At 40.0% G+C, this 23,570-nt stretch overlaps 1 protein-coding gene across 5 annotated transcripts in view; it reads left to right on the top strand.

Annotated features, from left to right (window-relative positions):
• PSIP1 (PC4 and SRSF1 interacting protein 1) overlaps positions 1 to 23,570 on the top strand; it is a 48,868-nt gene that overhangs the window by 3,173 nt on the left and 22,125 nt on the right. For all 5 annotated transcript variants that reach the window (XM_003928145.4, XM_039474888.2, XM_010338738.2 and 2 more), the window contains exons 3-5: positions 2,105 to 2,181; positions 20,133 to 20,271; positions 22,840 to 22,944. In XM_003928145.4, the coding sequence (XP_003928194.1) occupies positions 2,105 to 2,181; positions 20,133 to 20,271; positions 22,840 to 22,944 (321 nt within the window). The remainder of the gene's footprint in view (positions 1 to 2,104; positions 2,182 to 20,132; positions 20,272 to 22,839; positions 22,945 to 23,570) is intronic.

Genomic DNA, 23,570 nt, shown 5'->3' with positions numbered 1-23,570 from the left:
TTTTTTTTTGAGACGGAGTTTCACTCTTGTTACCCAGGCTGGAGTGCAATGGCGCGATCTCGGCTCATCGCAACCTCCACCTCCTGGGTTCGGGCAATTCTCCTGTCTGAGCCTCCTGAGTAGCTGGGATTACAGGCACGCGTCACCATGCCCAGCTAATTTTTTTGTATTTTTAGTAGAGACGGGGTTTCACCATGTTGACCAGGATGGTCTCGATCTCCTGACCTCGTGATCCACCCGCCTCGGCCTCCCAAAGTGCTGGGATTACAGGCTTGAGCCACCGCGCCCGGCTATTTTTAAGTCTTAAACATTCATGTACATAATCCTTTACCAGCAATAATCATTTAAAAAAATAAATTTTGTCTGGCATTTATTAAAGGCTGTAGGTACTAGGTATTTGCACCTACAAAAAAGTAAACTCTTTTTTTTTTTTTTTTGAGACGTAGTTTTGCTCTTGTTACCCTGGCTGGAGTGCAATGGCGCGATCTCGGCTCACCGCAAACTCCGCCTCCTGGGTTCAGGCAATTCTCCTGCCTCAGCCTCCTGAGTAGCTGGGGTTACAGGCACGCGCCGCCATGCCCAGCTAATTTTTGTATTTTTAGTAGAGACGGGGTTTCACCATGTTGACCAGGATGGTCTCGATCTCTTGACCTCGTGATCCACCCGCCTTGGCCTCCCGAAGTGCTGGGATTACAGGCTTGAGCCACCGCACCCGTAAAAATTAAACTCTTAAAGTTGTTTGCTAGCAGAAAGAAGCATATGAACTGGGTTAACAGAAATGATCTCTTAGGGGACCTTCCCACAAGGTTGAGGAAACAGGTGTGCTCTTCATCATACAGGTGGGGAAATAGGTCCCTAGAGGTATTGGGTGGTAATGATTCTATTGGTGTGTGAAAGCCTTTAGACTTCCTCACAAATAACCAGTTCAGTTGTCCTCATGGTCTTTTCTGCAGCACCATAATGCTTACAGAATTTAGTAGGTTCTTTGATGGTCAACTCCCTTAACAAAGTCAGCTGATTTTCAAATTGAAGTGTTTTTGAAATTATGAAAATTAAGACATTTAAAATAGACATGTTGTTAAATCCTTTTTTTGAGGGGGGCATCTCATTCTGTCCCAGGCTGGAGTGCAGTGGTGTGATCTCGGTTCACTGCAATCTCTGCCTCCCGGGTTCAAGCGATTCTCCTCCCTCAGCCTCCTGAGTAGCTGGAATTACAGGTGCCTGCCTCTGCACCTGGCTAATTTTTGTATTGTTAGTAGAATCGGGGTTTCACCATCTTGGTCAGGCTGGTCTTGAACTCCTGATCTTGTGATTCACCTTCATCGGCCTCCTGGAGTGTTGGAATTGCAGGCGTGAGCCACTGCGCCTGGCTGACATGTTGTTGAATTCTAGATAGATGGTACTACTATAGTCCTGAGATCTGTTTTTCCTTTATTGATAGAGGAAAGTAACAAGTATTATGGATATGTTAGACATGATAGCACCTGATGATTGCTTCGATACATTTAAAAGGTTGAAAGAGCAATGAAAAAGGGACAGGTACCCTCATGTGATTCAGGCATATTGGGAAGGATCTTTTCATAAGTTTTACAGACTTTGGTAGGTAACTGATTTAAACTTTGGTCAATGTCTGTTTTTACATTATTCTGTTATTTGTATAGACTTCTGCAGAACTGTCATTTAGGGTTGTCAAATAGGTTCAGACTCCTTACTGGAAGTTCTGATATGATTAGTAATTCAGAATTTTGGGATTTTAGGAAGTCCAGGAAAGTACATAATGCCATATATTTCGCTGCTAGTGTGGTCTGGAATAGCACAGGATAATCTTAACATGTCTGCAAAGAAACGGCAGTGGAAATAGGTGGATAAAAGAAATGACTGATGCCCTCAATATCGGTCCAGGTTTTGCCACTAAATGAGTTTTGAAACAAATGTTGGTTTTCAGAGATTCTTGGATTTCAGATTTGGGGATAGGAGATTATGGGCCTGCAGAACTAGTCCATTTTATAACAGTCCCTTTTGGATGTCTTGCTCTTGTTTATTCAGATAAATGTTGAGGGGTGTATGGTTTAAAAGATTTTAATTTTTCTCACCTTTCTTTTAGGTAGATGAAGTTCCTGATGGAGCTGTAAAGCCACCTACAAACAAACTACCCATTTTCTTTTTTGGAACCCATGAGACGTAAGTCCTGTTAGCTTTAAAGACAAATCAGAGCTAATTTGACAGGGTTGTTGGGCAGTAGACATTAATTCAAGGGGGAAATAGTAATGTAATAAAAGTCTTTAAAATCTTTGAACTTTGGAAAGAGTCTTTAAGTCTCTCTTTTTTTTTTTTTTTTTTTTTTTTTGGTGAGACGGAGTTTCGCTCTTGTTACTCAGGCTGGAGTGCAATGGCGCGATCTCGGCTCACCGCAACCTCCGCCCCCTGGGTTCAGGCAATTCTCCTGCCTCAGCCTCCTGAGTAGCTGGGATTACAGGCGTGCACCACCATGCCCAGCTAATTTTTTGTATTTTTAGTAGAGACAGGGGTTCACCATGTTGACCAGGATGGTCTCGATCTCTTGACCTTGTGATCCGCCCGCCTCGGCCTCCCAAAGTGCTGGGATTACAGGCTTGAGCCACCGCGCCCGGCCCTAAGTCTCTATTTTTTTTTTTTTTTTTTTTTTTTTTTTTGAGACGGAGTTTCGCTCTTGTTACCCAGGCTGGAGTGCAATGGCGCGATCTCGGCTCACCGCAACCTCCGCCTCCTGGGCTCAGGCAGTTCTCCTGCCTCAGCCTCCTGAGTAGCTGGGATTACAGGCACGAGCCACCATGCCCAGCTAATTTTTTGTATTTTTAGTAGAGACGGGGTTTCACCATGTTGACCGGGATGGTCTCGATCTCTCGACCTCGTGATCCACCCGCCTCGGCCTCCCAAAGTGCTGGGATTACAGGCTTGAGCCACCGCACCCAGCCCCTAAGTCTCTATTTTTAAGGTAGAGTTTACAGACACCGTAGGGGTTTTTTTTTTTTTCTTCTCTTTTCTTTTTTTGTGATGGAGTCTTGCTCTGTTGCCCAGGCTGAAGTGCAATGGCACAGTCTCTGCTAACTGCAGCCTCCGCCTCCCAGGTTCAGGCGATTCTCCTGCCTCAGCCTCCCGAGTAGCTGGGATTACAGGTGCCCACCACGATGCCTGGCTAATTTTTGTATTTTTAGTAGAGATGGGATTTCCCCATGTTGGCCAGGCTGGTCTCAAACTCTTGACTTCGTGATCTGCCCACCTGGGCCTCCCAAAGTGCTGGAGTTACAGGCATGAGCCACCGCCCCTGGTCGTAGGTTTATTTTTTATTGGAATAGGTGTTTCCTTAACCAAAAAAGGAAAGTAGAAATTCTCTCAGCAATAAGAATGACTGATGGATGAAAATATGTAAGGAAAGTTTTAATAAGTCATCTAATATTCCTGTGCAGTAAAGTAAGTGATTTTAATAAGGACTACCTTATTTTTGGTTTTATGATATCAGATATACAAACTGTATATTGTGGGAAAGGTGAGAGGAGGAAGTCTAGATAGTTCCCTCCGTGTGTTTTTATTGTCCCTGAAGCTCTGCTGCCCCGGGTGGATATGTGGGCAGAGAACTGATTTGGTGAAGCAAATTTTTCAAAAATTGCAGCTCAGTGTTGAAGTATGTTACTGCCAAGTGCATGGGATCACTCCAGAGGCTATCATTAATTTCCCAAAGAATATTCCTACATACCTATAATTTAATGGCCTTACAAATGCTATGTAATCAGGTTGATTTTGGATTTGAAGTTTGGAGCCTGTCATAATTTTGGCAGTCTGGTTTACCTGGGATGAGAAGAACAAAACTATTGCTATTCTGATTAGAATTACGTATTCTAAGAGTGGCTGCAATGGCAATATTTGGTTTAATTTGCTTAGCTACTGTGTACACTTTCACACAATTTCTTTAATAGCTTTGTTAAGATGGAATTTTTATATAAAAAAGTTCACTTGCTTGAAGTAAGTCAATAGATTTTAGCATATTTGCTCTCATACCTGTCGGTGATCACTTTCCCCTCTCCAGTCCTAAACAACCGCTAGTCTACTGTCTATATAGACTTAGCAGTTCTAGACATTTTATTTTAATGGTATCATGCAGTATTCCATAATTAGTTTTTTAAAAAATACAACTTTGGATCCAGAATTGGTTCGGCCTTCATCGTAATTAGAGTTAAGTTCAAGTGTATGTATATATAACAATAGAATTTTTAAGAAGTGGTAAATTTCTGATTCCATGGGATACTCTACCATTTAAAGAAACTCTTCAGTAAATTTAATAGAGGAAAAAGATATGTTTTAGTGGAAAATTGTGCAGTGTATATTAGAGTAGGGCTTTTCAAAGTGTGTTGCCAGGTCTAGCAGCACTAGCATCTCACGGGAACTTTAGTTAAAATGTAAGTTTGGGGCTGGGTGTGGCAAATCAGAGCTACACCTGTAATCCCAACGCTTTGGGAGGCTGAGGTAGGAGGGTCGGTTGAGTTTGGGAGTCGGAGATTAGGCTGTGCAACATGTTGAAACTGCGTGTCTACAAAAAAATGCAAAAATAAGCAGTTTGTGGTGCCACACGCATATGGTCCCAGCTACTCAGGAGGCTGAGGTGGAACCATCACCTGAGCCAAGGAAGCAAAGGTTCCAGTGAGCCAAGATCTCACCACTGCAGACCCCGTCTGAAAAAGAAAAAAAAAAAAAAAAAAAAAAAAAAAGGCAAGTTCTTAGGCCTTACTCTAGACATACTGAATTAAGCTGTGAGTGTGGAGCCTGAAAATCTTGTTTTAACAAGCATTCCAGATGATTCTGATTTATGTTGAAGTTTGGAAATACTATAGTAATGTGAGTGGACATTCCTTAGCATTTTTCAGTTTTATATAAGCTTAAAATTCTTTAATTCTGATTTTTTTCTGAAATGGAACAGATTTTATACTTCTGTATATCCTTATAGTCTTACAGAACACACAGTCCATTCTTATATTACTATTTTAAATTTAGAAGAGGAATGATTATCCTTTCCTTAGCATTTAAAAGAACTTTCATATTATAAATATATGTACACTTTAAACCAGAATAAACTATACCAAGTAACTAAACTTAACCGTTGTTTGGTTAAGGTAATAAGGTGGTTAATGAAGATAATGAATTACTACTAATATTCAATAAATTAGGATATGTTCAAGGAATTCAAATGTATTTAATAAATTAAGCCAATGATACTAAATTTTCATTTCAAAATGCACTTAATTTTTGCCTTAGTGTTCCTACGAGTATACCATTTACCTTCGGAAAAGCAATGGTGCCCCATGTGTATGTTAGTATGGTGGTGACACTTTTTTTGTACTTAAGATTAGTTTTTGGAAACTAGATCTCTGATGATCTTTTTCCCCCTCAAAATTTGTAAGGGTAGTTATTTGAACTTTTTTTTTGAGACAAGGTCTCATTCTGTAGCCCAGGATGGAGTGCAGTGGTTATCATAGTTGACTGCAGCCTTAAACTCCTGGGCCCAAGTGATCCTCCCATTTCAACTTCCCAAGTAGCTGGGACTACAGTAGCTGGCTAATTTTTTTTTTTTTTTTTTTTTTTTTTTAAAGAGATGGGTTCTTGCTACATTGCCCAGGCTGGTCCCCAGGGCCTGGTTTTCAAGTGATCTTCTTCCTTAGCCTTCCCCAATTTACTTATTTTTTTTGAGAGAGAGTCTCGTTCTGTCACCCTGGCTGGAGTGCAGTGGCACAATCTCAGCTCATGGCAACCTCCATCTCCCAAAATATGGCGATTCTCCTGCCTCAGCCTCCCAAGTAGCTGGGATTACAGGCACCAGCTAATTTTTGTATTTTTGGTAGAGATGGGGTTTCACCATGTTGACCAGGCTAGTCTCGAACTTCTGACCTCAAGTGATCCACCTGTTTTGGCCTCCCAAAGTACTGGGATTACAGGTATGAGCCACCATGCACGGCTTATTTGAACTTTTTAATTTGGATTTTGCATAAATAGTTTAGTCTCATAGCCAGGAGTTAGGGAGATGGGATTAGAAAAAAATGCAAGAAGAAAGAGGTATTTGAAAAACTGTACTCATTCATAACTGATGTATAGATTAAAATTTTTAAATTGTGAATTTAGAGCAGAATTCTTTAGTAACTGCATTCTTTTCCTGGCCTACAAACATCTGATTTTACTTAGGACATTCATAGTAAATGTTCAGCAATCAAGTTTTGAATATTGGACAATGAGCCCTAACTGGAACTATGTAATAGATATCTTTTTTTTTTTCTTTTCTTTTCTTTTCTTTTTTTTTTTTTGAGACGGAGTTTCACTCTTGTTACCCAGGCTGGAGTGCAATGGTGCAATCTCAGCTCACCGCAGCCTCCACCTCCTGGCTTCAAGCGATTCTCCTGCCTCAGCCTCCTGAGTAGCTGGGATTACAGGCACGCGCCACCATGCCAAGCTAATTTTTTGTATTTTTAGTAGAGACGGGGTTTCACCATGTTGACCAGGATGGTCTCGATCTCTTGACATCATGATTCACCCGCCTTCGCCTCCCAAAGTGCTGGGATTACAGGCTTGAGCCACTGCGTCCGGCCGCTATAATAGATATCTTAAACTTAACATATTCAAACAGATTTTTAGTAAGTGGGAATGGCATGGACTCAATTCTTGCTGAAGCCAAGTCTTCGTATTATCCTTGATTACATATTACAGTCTTTTTCCTTCCTTTCCACATCTAGTCAGTCAGCAAATCTTGTTCTTTTCCTTTCAAATGCATTCGGATCTGTCCGCTCTTGGCCATCTTTGTTATAATTCAGCTCCATGCATAATTACTCCTGTAAGTAATGTCCTAAGTTGGGCACACTGGGACATGCCTGTAGTCCCTGTTACCCAGGATGCTGAGGCAGGAGGATCCCTTGAGCCCAGAAGTTCAAGGTCTGTCTTACAACATAGTAGGACCCTGTCTTGGCAGGGGGTGGGGGGAGTTGGGGGGCGGGGGGGAATTAAAAGTAATACCCTTACTCTGTGGGTTTCAGTTTCCACTCTTCATACGCAGTTGGCCCACTGTATCTGTGGGTTCTGTATCCATGGCGTTAACCTGCCACAGATCGAAGATATTTGGGAGAGAAAGATGGATAGTCTATGTCTGTACTGAATATATGTAGTATTTTTCTTCTGTTACCTTAATGCAATATAACAACTGTTTATATAGCGTTTACATTGTTTTAGGTACTGTAAGTGATCTAGAGATGATATTAAAGCAGCGATGGAAGACAGTTTTTCCATGGGTGATTGAGGGGATGGTTTTGGGATGAAAAATGTTCCACCTTAGATCAGCAGGCATTATTTAGATTCTTACAAGGAGCACTCAACCTAGATCCCTCGTATGTATAGTTCACAATAGGGTTCATGCTTCTCTGAGGATCTAATGCTGCCACTGATCTGACAGGAGGCAGAGCTCAGGTGGTAATGCTCACCTCCTGCTGTGTGGCCTGGTTCCTAGCAGGCCACAGATGGGACAGGTACTGGTCCTTGTTGGCCCAGGGGTTGGGACTCCTGATGTAAAGTATATGGGAGGATGTGCATAGTGTGTATATCTCCTATGCTGTTTTATATAAGGGACTTAAACATGTGAATTTTGGTGTCTGCAGGGAGGGAGAAAGGATAATTCATGGATACAGAGGTACTACTGTCTAGTCAAAGAGATCTTTATATCCCAATCAGGTCATGTCATTTCATTGAAAACCTTCAGTGACTCCCTATTTTAACATTAGCAATGGATCAAAACCAAAAACTATCTACAAATGCTGTATATAAAACCCTGTATGAACTAGCCCATCCTTACCTCTCTGGCCTCATTACATTTTTCACTGATGTTTTCTGTTGTACAAATAAGCCTCATCTTGTCTCAGGTCTTTGGTTTTCCCTTTGCGAGGGGAACGTTATGCCTTTGGATATTTGAAGTCATTTAGATCTTAGCTCACATTCTCCTTTTTGTGTTTATTTTCCCCATTGCAACAATGACTAAGTTTTTTTTTTCTTTTTTTTTTTTTTCACCCACACTCAAAGAGCTGGATCAGCAGGGACCTTGTCTATCTTGTCATCATTAACTTAAGTGCCTGGCACTTAGCAGCTGTTAAATAAATATTTGGTGATTGAAAGCTTTGTGCACTAGATAAAGTCATTTGTTGATTATGCATTTGCTGTCGATTAGCCAACGTTTATGTAGAGTTTAAGACAATTAGATCAGAAGTTTGTTTTTGAATCCTGACTGCCATTTACCTGCTATATAACCTTGGGCAGGTTACTTATATTTGTGGTTTTTTCTTTCTCAGTTGTAAAGTGGGGATACATGTTATCTTGCCTCAGAATTTTGGGATGCAAATAAGACATGACATGAAAAATGCTTAGAACAATACTTGGCATGTATTAAACACTAAATAAATGCAAGCTGTTATTTAAAATGTTGAGCCTTGGCAAACTTATTTCATTTTGAGAACAAGACTTCTGGGATTTACCCATTTTTCCATGACTTCTGGTAGTATTTATTAAATGGAAATGCAGCTCAGTGTGAGTTTTGCTGATTAATTACCTTTGCTAATTCAGGGAATATTCTTAACCTAGCTCTATATCTTTAAAGACTAGAAAATTTAAATAAAGATATTTTGCTGTTTTTTCTTCCTTACTGCTTTGAATTGTCTTAATGCAAAGAAGTTGGGTGCTCAGTTTTAGGAACTTTAAATATACATCACAGGCTGTTTTAAAACCTGTCTAATTTATAGTTTTAGGAGCGAAGATCAATATGGAGGTACGGATAGTGGTCACAAGAAGAAAATAAAGGAATGAATCATAGGATAGGCTTTTTTTCTTCTACCGTACTTTTATACAGCTTTCATAGCTACATGTATTAGTGTGGGACTTCTATGATTTATCTTAAATTTTACACCAAATAATGAGATGAACTCTTAATTCATCTCTTTATACCAGCAAATTCACAGCACATAGTACATGCATATTCAGTTGTCTGTTGAGTCATTTTTCTATTACAGAATATTACATGCTATTATAAAATATAAAACTGTGTTTCATATTTTGTGATTTAGTAATGCAGAAATGAAGCAGCAAGTTAGAATCAATATATTGTTAAAAATGGGATCTTTCTGTTTAGTAATATTACTTGGCAACAGTTAAGTGAGTTTTGAGCTTCATATATTTGGCTCTGATAGGATTTCCTATTTTGTGTACGCAACATGTTTCTCTCTCTTTTTTTTTTTTCTGAGGCAGTCTTACTCTGTTGTCCAGGCTGGAGTGCAGTGGCATGATCTTGGCTCACTATAATCTCCGCCTCCCGAATTCAAGCAGTTATCTTGCCTTAGCCTCCTGGTAGCTGGGATTACAGGCATGCACCACTATGCCTGGCTAATTTTTATGTTTTTAATAGCGACAGGGTTTCACCATGTTGGTCAAGCTAGTCTTGAACTCCTGGGTTCAAGTGATTCTTCCCCCTCGGCCTTCCAGAATGCTGGGATTACAGGCGTGAACCATGGTGCCTGGCCTGTGACTTCTTTTAAAAGAAGAGTTCTAGATGTTTAACAACTGAGTTTTTATTTGTGTTCTTGTGGGTATCATATTCCACAAAATGTGAATTAAGAGAAATAATTGATTTTCTCTCTCTCTCTCTCTCTCTGTGTGTGTGTGTGTGTGTGTGTGTGTGTGTGTGTGTATATATGTGTGTGTATTTTTTTTTTTTTCTTGAGACAAAGCTTCACTCTGTCGCCCAGACTGGAGTGCAGTGGCGCAATGTCAGCTCACGGCAACCTCCACCTCCCAGGTTCAAGCAATTCTCCTGTCTCAGCCTCCCCAGTAGCTGGGATTACAGGTGCTTTTAAGGATTAGAAAGTTGAAAATTCAAAAAGACTGACTCAGGCAAGGTCATCTACCTATTAAAACAGCAGAGCCTCAAGTCTTCCTTAAAGAGGTATTGGGCTTTAACCATTGTAACACAGGCTTTAACCACCACACATGGCTGTGGTTTTTTTTTTTTGAATTTTTAGTAGAGATGGGGTTTCACTGCATTAGCCAGGATAGTCTTGGTCTCCTGACCTCATGATGCACCTGCCTCAGCCTTCCAAAGTGCTGAGATTACAGGCATGAGCCACCGTGTCTGGGCTATATATATATTGCTAGGAAAATTGGGATGCACATGTACATAGTTAGGGCTTCAAAGTGTGTGCCATCAAAGAAACACATTGTAGGATTTGAGCTGCCTCGGTATTATAAAATTAGTATTGAATTCAGTTAATTATTTGCTGTTTCCTTAGGATGTTTTACATAATTCTTGACTCTTACATGCTTTGACATTGGTATTTGAGGTCTGTGTTCATATATATAGAGAAATAGCATCAATATTTTATTAGGAGATGTTTCAAAGACTGTATTACAATGGTTAAAGCCCAATACCTCTTTAAGGAACATTTCAGGTTGAGGCTCTGCTGTTTTAATAGGGAGATGACCTTGCCTGAGTCAGTCTTTTTGAATCTCAATTTTCTAATCCTTAAAATGAGGATTTTGGTGATCCTCAGTTTCCTTTCAGCTCTGGAATTTGGTGGATAAGTTACCTTGAATATGTATCTTTTCATTGTTAAATTTTTTAAATCAATGTAAAAGAAAGCAAATCATATTCCTTTTTTTTTTTTTTTTTTTTTTTTTTTTTTTTTTTTTGAGACCTAGTTTCGCTCTTGTTACCCAGGCTGGAGTGCAATGGTGTGATCTCGGCTCACCGCAACCTCCGCCTCCTGGGTTCAGGCAATTCTCCTGCCTCAGCCTCCTGAGTAGCTGGGATTACAGGCGCGCGCCACCATGCCCAGCTAATTTTTTGTATTTTTGGTAGAGACGGGGTTTCACCATGTTGACCAGGATGATCTCTTTCTCTTGACCTCGTGATCCGCCCGCCTCGGCCTCCCAAAGTGCTGGGATTACAGGCTTGAGCCACTGCGCCCGGCAGCAAATCATATTCCTATTTTTTAGAAACAACCCCTAAACCTGGTAATATTTTGATGTATTTTTTTCAAACTTGTCTATGCATATTTTTAAGGAGTTTCTGTCATACATAGTTATGCCTGCTTTTGTGCATTTGGGTGTATTAAGCATTTGGTATATTATTTTAAAATGGAATGCCTTGAAGAATAAATCAGTCAGACTTATTAACATTTTGATATATTTTCTTTCAGACTGACTTTTACAGTTTTTTTGGTATTTGCGACTGTGTAATTATATCCTGCTTTTACTTAGCATATTAAGCATTTTTTAAATACGTAATTTTAAAGTGGAATGCTTTGAAGAATGAATCAGAACCACAGCTGCATAAGGTTGTACCCTTGGGAAATAGTATAGTGATGTCTGTCAAAAAACTAAACTGGTCCCTGTTCACCAAACCTGTAGGGCTGTGTGCCCAAGGAAGATTTTCTTTTTTTCATCCACTGTCATTTTCAAATCTCATTAAGAGCTCATCAGTCTTGAGCATATTTTTGACCTACTTGCTCTTTTTTTCTTTTTTTGAAACAGAGTCTCCATCACCCAGGCTGGAATGCAGTGGCACGATCTTGGCTCACTGCAACCTCTGCCTCCTGGGTTCAAGTGATTCTTCTGCCTCAGCCTTCCTAGTGGCTGGGATTACAGGCACACGCCACCATGCCTGGCTAATTTTTTTATTTTTAGTAGAGGTGGGGTTTTGCCATGTTGGCCAGGCTGGTCTCGAGCTCCTGACCTTAGGTGATACGCTTGCCTTGGCCTCCCAAAGTGCTGGGGCTGGGATTACAGGTGTGAACCACCAGGCCCGACCTGACCCACTGATTCTTAGAATTTACTGTGAAGATAGGTGCAGAGATTGAGTAATACGTTTATAAAGCAGCATGATTTTATAATAGAAAACTTGATATAAAAAATGGCCCAACAGTAGGTTTAGCTATTCAGTGAAATACTGTATAGGTGTTGAGTAATTGTTAACCTAAAAATATACTCATTTTTATTTGAAGAGGTCTACTTTCGAGTAAGTTTGTATGATATACATTGAAATGACATAGTTATGTATGTATGTATGTATACAAATAAGTGGGGTGAAAACAGATTTAGTTGGTGAAATTATGGATTAGTTTTCTTTGATAGGCTATGTTGTCAAAAAATTTTAACAGCTTTATTGAAGTACAGTTCGTTTCTCTGAAAAGAAACCATGTATCCACTAGCATTTACTTTCCATTTCTACCCAATCTTCTTTCCTGCCTTGGCCTAGGTAGCAACTAACCTACTTTCCTATTGTGGGTACTTCATATAAATGGAATCAGCCAGGCATGGTGGCTCACACCTGTAATCCCAGCACTCTGGGAGGCTGAGGCGGGCAGATCGTGAGGTCAGGAGTTTGAGACCAGCCTGGATAACGTGGTGAAACCTCATCTCTGCTAAAAATACAAAAATTAGCTGGGCGTGGTGGCGCGTCTGTAATCCCGCTACTCAGGAGGCTGAGCCAGGAGAATCACTTGAACTCAGGAAGTAGAGGTTGCAGTGAGCTGAGATTGTACCATTGCACTCTATCCTGGGTGACAGAGCAAGACTCTGTCTCAAAAAAACAAATAGAATCATAGAACATGTGGTCTTCAGTGGCTGGCTTTTCTCACTTAGGTTGGTGTTTTCTAGGTTAATCCATTTTCTAGCCTGGATGTGTTATTTATTCATCACTTGATAGACTAAATTAAAGGTATTTCTACTTTTGGCTATCATGAATGATGCTGGTGAAAATTTGTGTCCAAGTTTTTGTGTGAACATAAGTTTTCATTTCTCTAGGAGTGAAATTCCTGGGTTAGATGGTAACTTTATGTTTAATATTTTGAGAAACTGTCAGACTTTCCAAATCAACTGCACTGTTTTACATTCCCACCAGCAGTTGTATGAGGGTTCCAATTTCTCTGCATCCTTGCCAACACTTACTTGTCATTTATATTGTGGCTGTCTGAGTAGGGGTGAGGGTAGTATCTTGTGATTTTTTTAATTTACATTTCCCTGATAATGATGTTGAATTATATGAACTAAAAAATAATGTGTGCAAATTAAAAAATCTTCTGTACCTAACATGAATTTATATTTGTAAAGTTCATTTGGAAGGACATAATTATTTAATTTTTGGTATGTTAAGATATATGAATTTGGTGACTTGTAATACCAGCACTTTGGGAGGCTAAGGCAGGTGGATCATGAGGTCAGGAGTTCGAAACCAGCCTGGCCAACATGATGAAACCCCATCTCTACTAAAGATACAAAAAATTAGCTGTACATGGTGGCAGACGCCTGTAATCCCAGCTACTTGGGAGGCTGAGGCACGAGAATTGCTTGAACGTAGGACGTGGTGGTTGCAGTGAGCTGAGATCGTGCCACTGCACTCCAGCCTGGGCGACAGGGCGAGACTCTTAAAAAAAAGATATGTGAATTTATGTATGACATCATTTGAACCATAATGGTTAATAATGAAAGGTACAACTTGTAATCTGAATCTGGGAGTAGGAGCAAGGGGTGAATTTAAAAAAAAAACATACTTAGCAAAATTAAGAGTAAAAACCAATTGTAATTGGCCGGGTGCAGTGGCTCACGCCTGTAATCCCAGCACTTTGGGAGGCCGAGGTGGGTGGATCACGAGGTCAAGAGATCGAGAACATCCTGGTCAACATGGTGAAACCAAAAATACAAAAAATTAACTGAGCATGGTGGCGTGTGCCTGTAATTCCAGCTACTCAGGAGGCTGAGGCAGGAGAATTGCCTGAACCTAGGAGGCAGAGGTTGTGGTGAGCCGAGATCGCGCCATTGCTGTGTCTTATTTTGTGAGACAAAGCTCAAACAAAACAAGACTAAGTAATGATGTCACAAAAAAAGCAGGAATGGCAATATTGCTGTCTGTTAAAAGGGGAATTTAAACTCAAAGCTTGAAGAGGAGAAAAGGGTATATGTAGGCAGTCCTTAGCTTTACACAATTTCTATAGGCACAAATTTCAGTTACCATGAATTAGCTAAATAGCAGTCCCCTAACAACATGGTTAAAATTTTACCTACCCTTTCATATTAAATGTAATTGCATAAACTACAAAATTTGTTGCTAGTCTTTCAACCCACCAATTAAGATGTAAATTACAGATGCATATAATATCCCTTTCAAAGTTTCTTGGTGACATAAATGAAAAAGGTAGTTGTATTGGAAAAGATGAAGATATCCTATTAATAGAAGTGACAGCAATGAAAAACACTGAGGTTGTTTCACAACATTGAAAGCATGAAGGATAAAATACTGGAATCTGATTCAAACCTAGGAGTATGACAGTTTGCCAAGGCACAGAAGGTAGGCTCATTCCATGTCATAATTAATATCATCAGAAGAAGGCAAGCATTGTTCAAATTATTCTTGATGGTTTTTTATTTTTTACGAAGAAATGATACACGTTAATCTCAGGGTTCCTAATATTTTAAGTTACAGCATGCTAAATAAGTATTGGTTTTACTATTTCATTTCCTTATGCATTTATAACTGTCAGCAATGGACTGCTTAATGTTTTGACAATTTTTAAAGGTCACAGAACAATCGTAACTTTTCCCATTGATTATTAAGATTGCCTTGCGTGGTCATTTTTAAGAACTGCTTTTTTTGAGGTTAAGAAAAATAATTCATGTAAAAAAATTTAACCTTTATACAGTAACTTTGTGATAAATAGTCTTCACTGGCTTTTAGACTTAGAGCCATACCTTTAAAAATCCACATTTGAGGTTTTAAAACATTTTCCTATAATTAAGTATTTGTAAGGTCTTTTCCTACTCCTGGGGTTCCTGGTGACCCCAATTTTGAGCCCTTTGGGGATTTTAAATTGTAAATGAGGGTGCCTAGGATCCAACTTTTTCAGTCTTCTTTTTAGCTTCCAAATTTTATTTTTGTCTTGTTTGGCCTTAAGAGTTTATGCTTTTAAATTAATCTCTTTACTGTTGTTTTTGTGGTTTTTCAGGAGGGAGAATTTGTGTTGAATTGGTTTGTTCTGACTAGAAATATGTTTTCATGGAGGTTTAACTCAAGTCATTTATTTAGAATTTGAAACCTATTAAGAGGAATGTGTATTGTTACAGCTAAATTTGTTACTTTTTCTAATTTGAGTTTGTGGTCAGGAATTAATGATGTCTAGTAAAATCTTCAATTTTTGGTGAAATGAGATTATTTCAGCTTAACTCCAAAGTAAATTTGATAAATTATTGGTTTGCCTTAACCTTAGCATAATAATATTACTTTGAAAATGAGATGTGCGGCCGGGCGCGGTGGCTCAAGCCTGTAATCCCAGCACTTTGGGAGGCTGAGGCGGGTGGATCACTGAGATCAAGAGATTGAGACCATCCTGGTTAACATGGTGAAACCCCGTCTCTACTAAAAAAAATAGAGCCGGGCGCGGTGGCTCAAGCCTGTAATCCTAGCACTTCGGGAGGCCGAGGCGGGTGGATCACGAGGTCAAGAGATCGAGACCATCCTGGCCAACATGGTGAAACCCCGTCTCTACTAAAAATACAAAAAAAATTAGCTGGGCATGGTGGCGCGTGCCTATAATCCCAGCTACTCAGGAGGCTGAGGCAGGAGAATTGCCTGAACCCAGGAGGCGGAGGTTGCGGTGAGCCGAGATCACGCCATTGCACTCCAGCCTGGGTAACAAGAGCGAAACTCTGTCTCAAAAAAAAAAAAAAAAAATAGAAAAAATTAGCTGGGCGTGGTGGCACGTGCCTGTCATCCCAGCTACTCAGGAGGCTGAGGCAGTAGAATTGCCTGAACCCAGGAGGCAGAGGTTGTGGTGAGCCGAGATCGCAACATTGCACTCCAGCCTGGGTAACAAGAGCGAAACTCCGTCTCAAAAAAAAAAGAAAGAAAGAAAATGAGATGTGCAGTTAAAATACATAGATAACAGTGAACATTACAGAATTTAAATAATAAAGCTGACTTTTATATGCCCTGACATTTATATTTAAATGGAAAAAAATTCGAACTAGAATATTAACTATACTCATTAGTTCTCTAATTCTTAAAGAATTTTAGCAGATAAGGAATTTGTGATATATATGTAATGATAGTAATAATTTTAAAATTTAGTACATTTTAGAGGAAATAAGTATCCATTTTCCCATTGCTTTGGGGAATATATTAGCTATTATAGTAAAATTATCAACATACTTATGTCTAGCTTTGTAGAACTGACAGACTTCTACATGACTCACTGACGTGGGGGGATGTACAGGATGTATCCTGGAGAATTTATCTAAATGCATATGTACAGAAGGTTCCTGAACTACTAATATGGTTTGGCCCTGTGTCCCCACCAAAATTGCACCTCAAATTATAGTAATCACCACATGTCACCGACAGGACCAGGTGGAGGTGATTGAATGATGGAGGCGATTTCCCCCATGCTGTTGTGATAGTGAGTCTCATGAGATTTGATGATTTCATAAGTGTCTGGCATTTCCCCTGCTTGCACACATTCTTTCTCCTGCGGCCCTGTGAAGAGGTACCTTCTACCATGACCATGATTGTAAGTTTCCTGAGGCCTTCCTACCCATGTGGGACTTTGAGTCAACTACACCTCTTTTCTTTACAAATTATCCAGTCTCGGGTATTTCTCCATAGCAATGAGAGAACCAACTAACATGGTAAATTGGTACTAGAAGTGGAGTGCTGCTGTAAGGATACCTGAAAATGTGGAAGCAACTTTGGAACTGGGTAACAGGCAGAGGTTGGAACAGTTTGAAGGGCTCACAGGAGGACAGGAAAATGTGGGAAAGTTGAGAACTTTTTAGAGACTTGTTTAATGGCTTTGACCCAAATGTTGATAGTGATACGGACAATGAAGTCCAGACTGAGGTGGTCTCAGATGGAGATGAGAAACTTGTTGGGAACTGGATTAAAATCACTTTTGCTGTGCTTTAGCAGAGAGACTGTTGGCTTTTTGCTCCTGCCCTAGAGATCTGTGGAACTCTGAACTTGAGAGAGAGGATTTAGGGGATCTGGCAGAAGAAATTTCTAAGCAGCAAGGCATTTAAGAAGTGACAGAGCATAAAAGTTTGGAAAGTTTGCAGCCTGATGATGCAGTAGAAAAGAAAAACCCATTTTCTGGGAAGAAATTCAAGCTGACTGCCAAATGATAATCACCAAGACAATGGGAAAATGCCTTCAGGGCATGTCAGAGACCTTCATGGCAGCCCCTCCCATCATAGGCCCAGAGGCATAGGAGGAAAAAATGGTTTCCTGGGCTGGGTCCAGGGGCTCTCATGCTGTGTGCAGCCTTGGGAATTGGTGCCCTGTGTCCCAGCTGCTCCAGCCTTGGCTAAAAGGGGTCAAGGTACAGCCGAGGCCGTTGCTTCAGAGGGTGCAAGCCCCAAGCCTTGGCAGCTTCCACATGGTGTTGGGTTTGTGGGTATGCAGAAGACAAGAACAGAGGTTTGGGAGCCTCTGCCCAGATTTCAGAGGACCTGTGGAAATGCCTCGATGTCTAGGTATAAGTCTGTGGCAGGGACGAAGACTTCATAGAGAACCTCTGCTAGGATAGTGTGGAAGGGAAATGTGAGATTCAATCCCCTACACAGTGTCTCCACTGGTACGCTATCTAGTAGAACTGTGAGAAGAGGGCCACCATCCTCTAGACCCCAGAATGGTAGATCCACTGACAGCTTGCACCGCGTACCTGGAAAAGCTACAGACATTCAACGCCAGCCCACGGTGGAGTGGTGGTACCATACAAAGCCACAGGAGCAGAGCTTCTTAAAGCTCTGGGAGCCCACCTCTTGCATTTCCATGACCTGGATGTGAGACATGAAGTCAAAGGAGATTATTTTGAAACTTGACTGTCCTATTAGATTTCAGACTTGCACGGGACCTGTAGCCAGCCCCTTTGTTTTAGCCAGTTTCTCCCATTTGGAACGGTGTATTTAGCCAATGCCTGTACCACCACTGTATCTAGTAACTAAGTAACTTGTTTTTGATTTTAGAGGCTCCTAGGTGGAAGGGACTTGCCATGTCTCAGATGAGACTTTGGACTTGGGACTTTTGGGTTAATGCTGGAATGAGTTAAGACTTTGGGGGACTGTTAGAAGGGCATGATTGTGTTTTGAAATGTGAGGACATGAGATTTGAGAGGGGCCAAGGGCAGAATGATGGTTTGGCTCTGTGTCCTCTCCCAAATCTTACCTTGAATTATAATCCCTATGTGTCAAGGATGGGATCAGGTGGAAGTAATAGAAGGATGTATGTGGTTTCTCCCATGCTGTTCTTGTGATACTGAGAGAGTTCCATGACATCTGATGGTTTTATAAGTGTCTGGCATTTCCCTTGCTTGCGTGCATTCTCTCTCTTGTGGCCCTGTGAAGGGGTGCCTTCTGCCGTGATTCTAAGTTTCCTGGGGCTTCCCCAGCCATGTGGAACTGTGAGTCAATTAATCCTCTTTTCTTTGTAAATTACTCAGTCTCAAGTATTTCTTCATAGCAGCATGAGAATGGACTAACACACCTACAGTGATTCAACTTAGATTTTTTTTTACTTCATAGTGGGGTTTTCATAGTATTTAAATGCATTTTCGACTTAAGATATTTTAGATTTACAGTGGGTTTATTGGGGCATATCCCCTTATAAATTAAGAACTATCTGTGTATATATGTACACACACGCTAACAATTGAGACTCATTATTTGTGGATACCATGTTTGCAAATGTACCTACTCACTAAAATTTATTTGTAACCCCAAATCAGTAGTGCTTGTTGTAGTGTCTTCCAGGTCATTTCACAAATATGCACTGAGTAGCAGAAACATTTGAGTCTCCTGATAAACACATTCTTAGCTGAGGTTGAACAAGGGAATGCTTACCTCCTTTTTTCAGCACTCATACTGTAAGCAAGTATTTTTTTTGCAGTCTATTTATTGCCATGGGTTTTTGCAGTTTTGTGCTTTTGTTGGTCATTTTGCTATTTAAACTAGCCCCCAAGCATAGTGCTAAAGTGCTCTTTAGTGCAAGAAGGCTATAATGTGCTCTACAGAGAAAGTGCATGTTATATACACTGTTGGCTATGAGTTCAGTGTTCATGAGTTAGCAATCTATTAAATAAGGTGTCTTTAAACAGAAACACACGTAAATGAATTTATGTATTGACTGGTTTATGTATTTCTCCTAAGAGGGAACAGTTTTTCCCCTAAGAGCAACAGTTGAGTATTTGCTAATTAGCTTTCACAGTGACTTTATAGAACATTACTACCACAGATAGCAAGAATTGATTGTACATACATGAATGAATGAATGGGTTATAACATGTCTGATTCCCTCATTGAGTAAAATAAAATTCTTAACATACTCGTTGATTATTTTAAAAACAATAGTTTTGTGAATTGTATAATATATCAAGTTATTTTGAAGTGAAACTGTATTTGGGGTGCAGTTAAATGTATTGATTAATGCGAATGTGTCAAAGTTTGTAATTTATCATTATTTAAAAACCCAAATTCACTGATTTAATTTTTTTTTCTTTTGAGACGGAGTCTCACTCTGTCGCCCATCCTGGAGTGCAGTGGCATGATCTCAGCTCACTGCAACCTCCACCTGTCAGGTTCAAGCAGTTCTCCTGCCTCAGCCTCCCAAGTAGCTGGGACTACAGGCATGTGCCACCACACCCAGCTGCTTTTTGTATTTTTAGTAGAGACAGGGTTACACCATGTTGGCCAGGCTGGTCTTGAACTCCTGACCTGAGGTGATCCACCTACCTCAGCCTCCCAACGTGCTGGGATTACAGGCATAAGTCACTGCACCGGGTTTAAGTTTACAGTTCAGCAGCATTAAGTACATTCACATTGTGGTTTTACTTAATAGGATTATGTATCTATTCAAATAATTGCTTATTACTGAATTTAATAAAATTATTTGGAATTATTAGTTGTCCTTTAACTTATATAACACTTGTAATATGGTTTAGATTATGTATTTTTGGTAATTGCATAATAGGGTATCTTATTTGATAACTTACTATGTATTTAATTGAGATTGTTTTGCACTCACATTCTCCCCCCTTGTTTTTTAGTGCTTTTTTAGGACCAAAGGATATATTTCCTTACTCAGAAAATAAGGAAAAGTATGGCAAACCAAATAAAAGAAAAGGTTTTAATGAAGGTTTATGGGAGATAGATAACAATCCAAAAGTGAAATTTTCAAGTCAACAGGTAAGTCATATTACTGAAAAATTAGTATTATTTAACCCTGGGGCATATTCTAGCTGTAGAAAAATAAATACTAAAAGCCTTGTGAATTTCAACTAGATTGTTGTGTTCTTAACCTTTTATATCACGACAAATGGTTGAGATCATTACTTTTTGTAGTTAAACAGATCTCAAAAACTGGGAACTTTTCGGTTATTTAGCTCCTCCTGATTGAGGGTTTATTTTATACATCATTGAATTTAAAGCTGTATGTATTCTCCTCCTGAATTTAGGTTTTGTAACTTACATGGTGTGTGCTTAAGTTTTCGTATTCTCTGTAATTTTTTTTTTCTTCGAGGTAGAGTTTTGCTTTTGTTGCCCAGACCGGAGTGAGATGGCTCAATCTCAGCTCACTGCAACCTCCACCTCCTGGGTTCAAGTGATTCTCTTGCCTCAGCCTCCCAAGTAGCTGGGTTACAGGTGCCCACCACCATGCCTGGCTAATTTTTTATATTTTTAGTAGAGACAGGGTTTCATCATGTCGGCCAGACTGGTCTCAAACTCCTGACTTCAGGTGATCCACCTGCCTCGGCCTCCCAAAGTACTGAGATTACAGGCATGAGCCACCACGCCCATCCTTTAATTTCTCAATTGATAGAATTGTATTAGCATATGAACCTCATGGGTTAAATGAATATGTGACAAATATAGCACTATGCCAATTATATTTATTGGTGTCAACAGCAGCCTTATACCTTCTTTTCTCTGCTTTTGTTAATTTATATGTGATACTAAATTTTCATGGAGTAGTTTGCCTTGATCCAACTTGTATCATTTTTATCATACTACAGAAAACACTGCTTTTCTTTGCCTCTGTCCTGGTATTTATGTGATTTAGAAAAATTTTTTATATTGTTGATTGCATTCTTGAATTGTGCCCATATTCCCAAATGGATGTTCCAGAACTCTTACAATTTAAAATAAATAGAGGGCTTTGTAATAGAATCAGATTGCTATGAGAGGAAGTCTTTATGAAGGTATTATTGGGACAGTTTCTCATTCATCAGTATATGTCCTCTTATTAAGACCTGAGGGCCAAAAACTGGGAAGAGCATGAGTAAACCTAAAGAAGGAGGAGGTAGCAACAAACTGGAAATTTGGCAGCTCTTACTTTTTTTTTTTTTTTAAAAGATGGAGTCTCATTCTGTCTCCCAGGCTAGAGTGCAGTGGTATGATCTCAGCTCACTGCAATCTCTGCCCCCCAGGTTCAAGCGATTCTCCTGCCTCAGCCTCCTTTGTAGCTTGGATTACAGGCGCCTGCCACCGTGTCTGGCTAATTTTTGTATTTTTAGTAGAGACGGCGTTTCACTGTCTTGGCCAGGCCGGTCTCGAACTCCTGACCTTGTGATTCCACTTTCCTCGGCCTCCCAAGGTGCTGGGATTACAGGTGTGAGCCACTGCACCCGGCCTGGCTTTTAACTTTAAACCTATAAATTTTATTTCTTCACATGTGTCGTGCTTTTTCTTACCTTGGAGAACTGTTGAGATACTATTCTATCTGGAACATATAAATCTTTCATTAATGCTCGAAGGCCACATTAAATGATCATAAGTGGCTTTATTACCTCCCAGTACTTACTTGTTAATGGATTCATTGAACCATATCATAGTTGTTTCTATACTTGTCTGTACCTGCTATAGACTGTTATGTTGCCTCTGTGAACAAAAGGTTTATGTCTTGTGTGCACAGCATGTACATGTGTGAGAAGAATGGATATTCACTGAATATTTGTTGAGTGGCTGCGTGGTTTCTCATCATTATTGCCCTGACTGTGTAATGGGAGAACATCTGTCTAAAGAGAATCGATTGTTTCCTGCAACTTAATGTCTTGGAATTTCTTTTCTATTTATTTATTTTTTTGGAAACAGAGTGTTGCTCTGTTGCCCTGCCTGGAGTGCAGTGGTATGATATCGATTTTTGCTCTCTGCAACCTCTGCCTCCTGGATTTAAGTGATTCTCCTGCCTCAGCCTCCTGAATAGCTAGGATTATAGGTGCGCACCACCATGCCTAGCTAATTTTTGTATTTTTTAATAGAGGTGGGGTTTCACTATATTGGCCAGGTTGGTCTTGAACTCCTGACTTTAAGTGATCTGTCCACCTCAGCCTCCCAAAGTGCTGGGATTACAGGAGTGAGCCACCACACCTGGCTATGTTTTGTAATTTCTCTTGGATCATTTTTCCTGTGATTACATCTTTATGGTCTTGTTCATCCTCCAAATTGCCAAGCCTTGTCACCATATAGTCTTAAAAAATTTTTAATTTTTATTATTTGAGTCTGCGTTGCCCAGGCTGGAGTATAGTGATGCAATCATGTTTGACTATAGCCTCGACTTCCTGGACTCAGGCTGAGGAGGGAGGATCCCTTGAGTCCAGGAATTAAGGCTTCAGTGAACCATGATTCTGCCACGCTTCCAGCCTGGGTGATAGAGTGAGACCCTATCTCTAAAAAAAGTAAAAGTAAATAAAAAATGGTATATATCGTTGGGGTAAAAACTTACTTTGTGAAATTAATTGAGTTGATTGCTCACAGGCAGCAACTAAACAATCAAATGCATCATCTGATGTTGAAGTCGAAGAAAAAGAAACCAGTGTTTCAAAGGAAGATACTGACCATGAGGAAAAGACAAGCAATGAGGTATGTTCTATTTCCCTTAACATTTTAAACCCATTTTGTTTCAAGGAGGAAATAATGAAATGAGTTGGCCATGGCTAGTAGAAAGTAATCTTTAAAGTACTTGAAAAGTGAATGAGAAAATATTTTAAGGCTTATTTCCTTGTGTAAATATTAAATACAGTACTGTTAAACAATTTATGCATCTTTAAGATGCATACATGTTTTTATTTGAAGTTATTTTTATATGTAAAACATGAAGTCCAACTGTAGGGTGGTTAGTGTTAAGGATAGTTTTTTTTTTTTTTTTTTTTTTGAGACGGAGTTTTGCTCTTGTTACCCAGGCTGGAGTGCAATGGCGCGATCTCGGCTCACCGCAACCTCCGCCTCCTGGGCTCAGGCAATTCTCCTGCCTCAGCCTCCTAAGTAGCTGGGATTACAGGCACATGCCACCATGCCCAGCTAATTTTTTGCACCTTTAGTAGAGACGGGGTTTCACCATGTTGACCAGGATGGTCTCGATCTCTCGACCTCGTGATCCACCCGCCTCGGCCTCCCAAAGTGCTGGGATTACAGGCTTGAGCCACCGCGCCTGGCAAGGATAGTTTTTAAAGAGAAGTGTTGTGTAATCGATGCACTAGAAAGAGCAT

The sequence above is a fragment of the Saimiri boliviensis genome, chromosome 2 (assembly GCF_048565385.1).
Source record: "Saimiri boliviensis isolate mSaiBol1 chromosome 2, mSaiBol1.pri, whole genome shotgun sequence".
NCBI classification, from domain to species: Eukaryota; Metazoa; Chordata; class Mammalia; order Primates; family Cebidae; genus Saimiri; species Saimiri boliviensis.
Note: the sequence above shows the minus strand (reverse complement) of the source record. Positions and strands in the feature narration are given on the sequence as shown.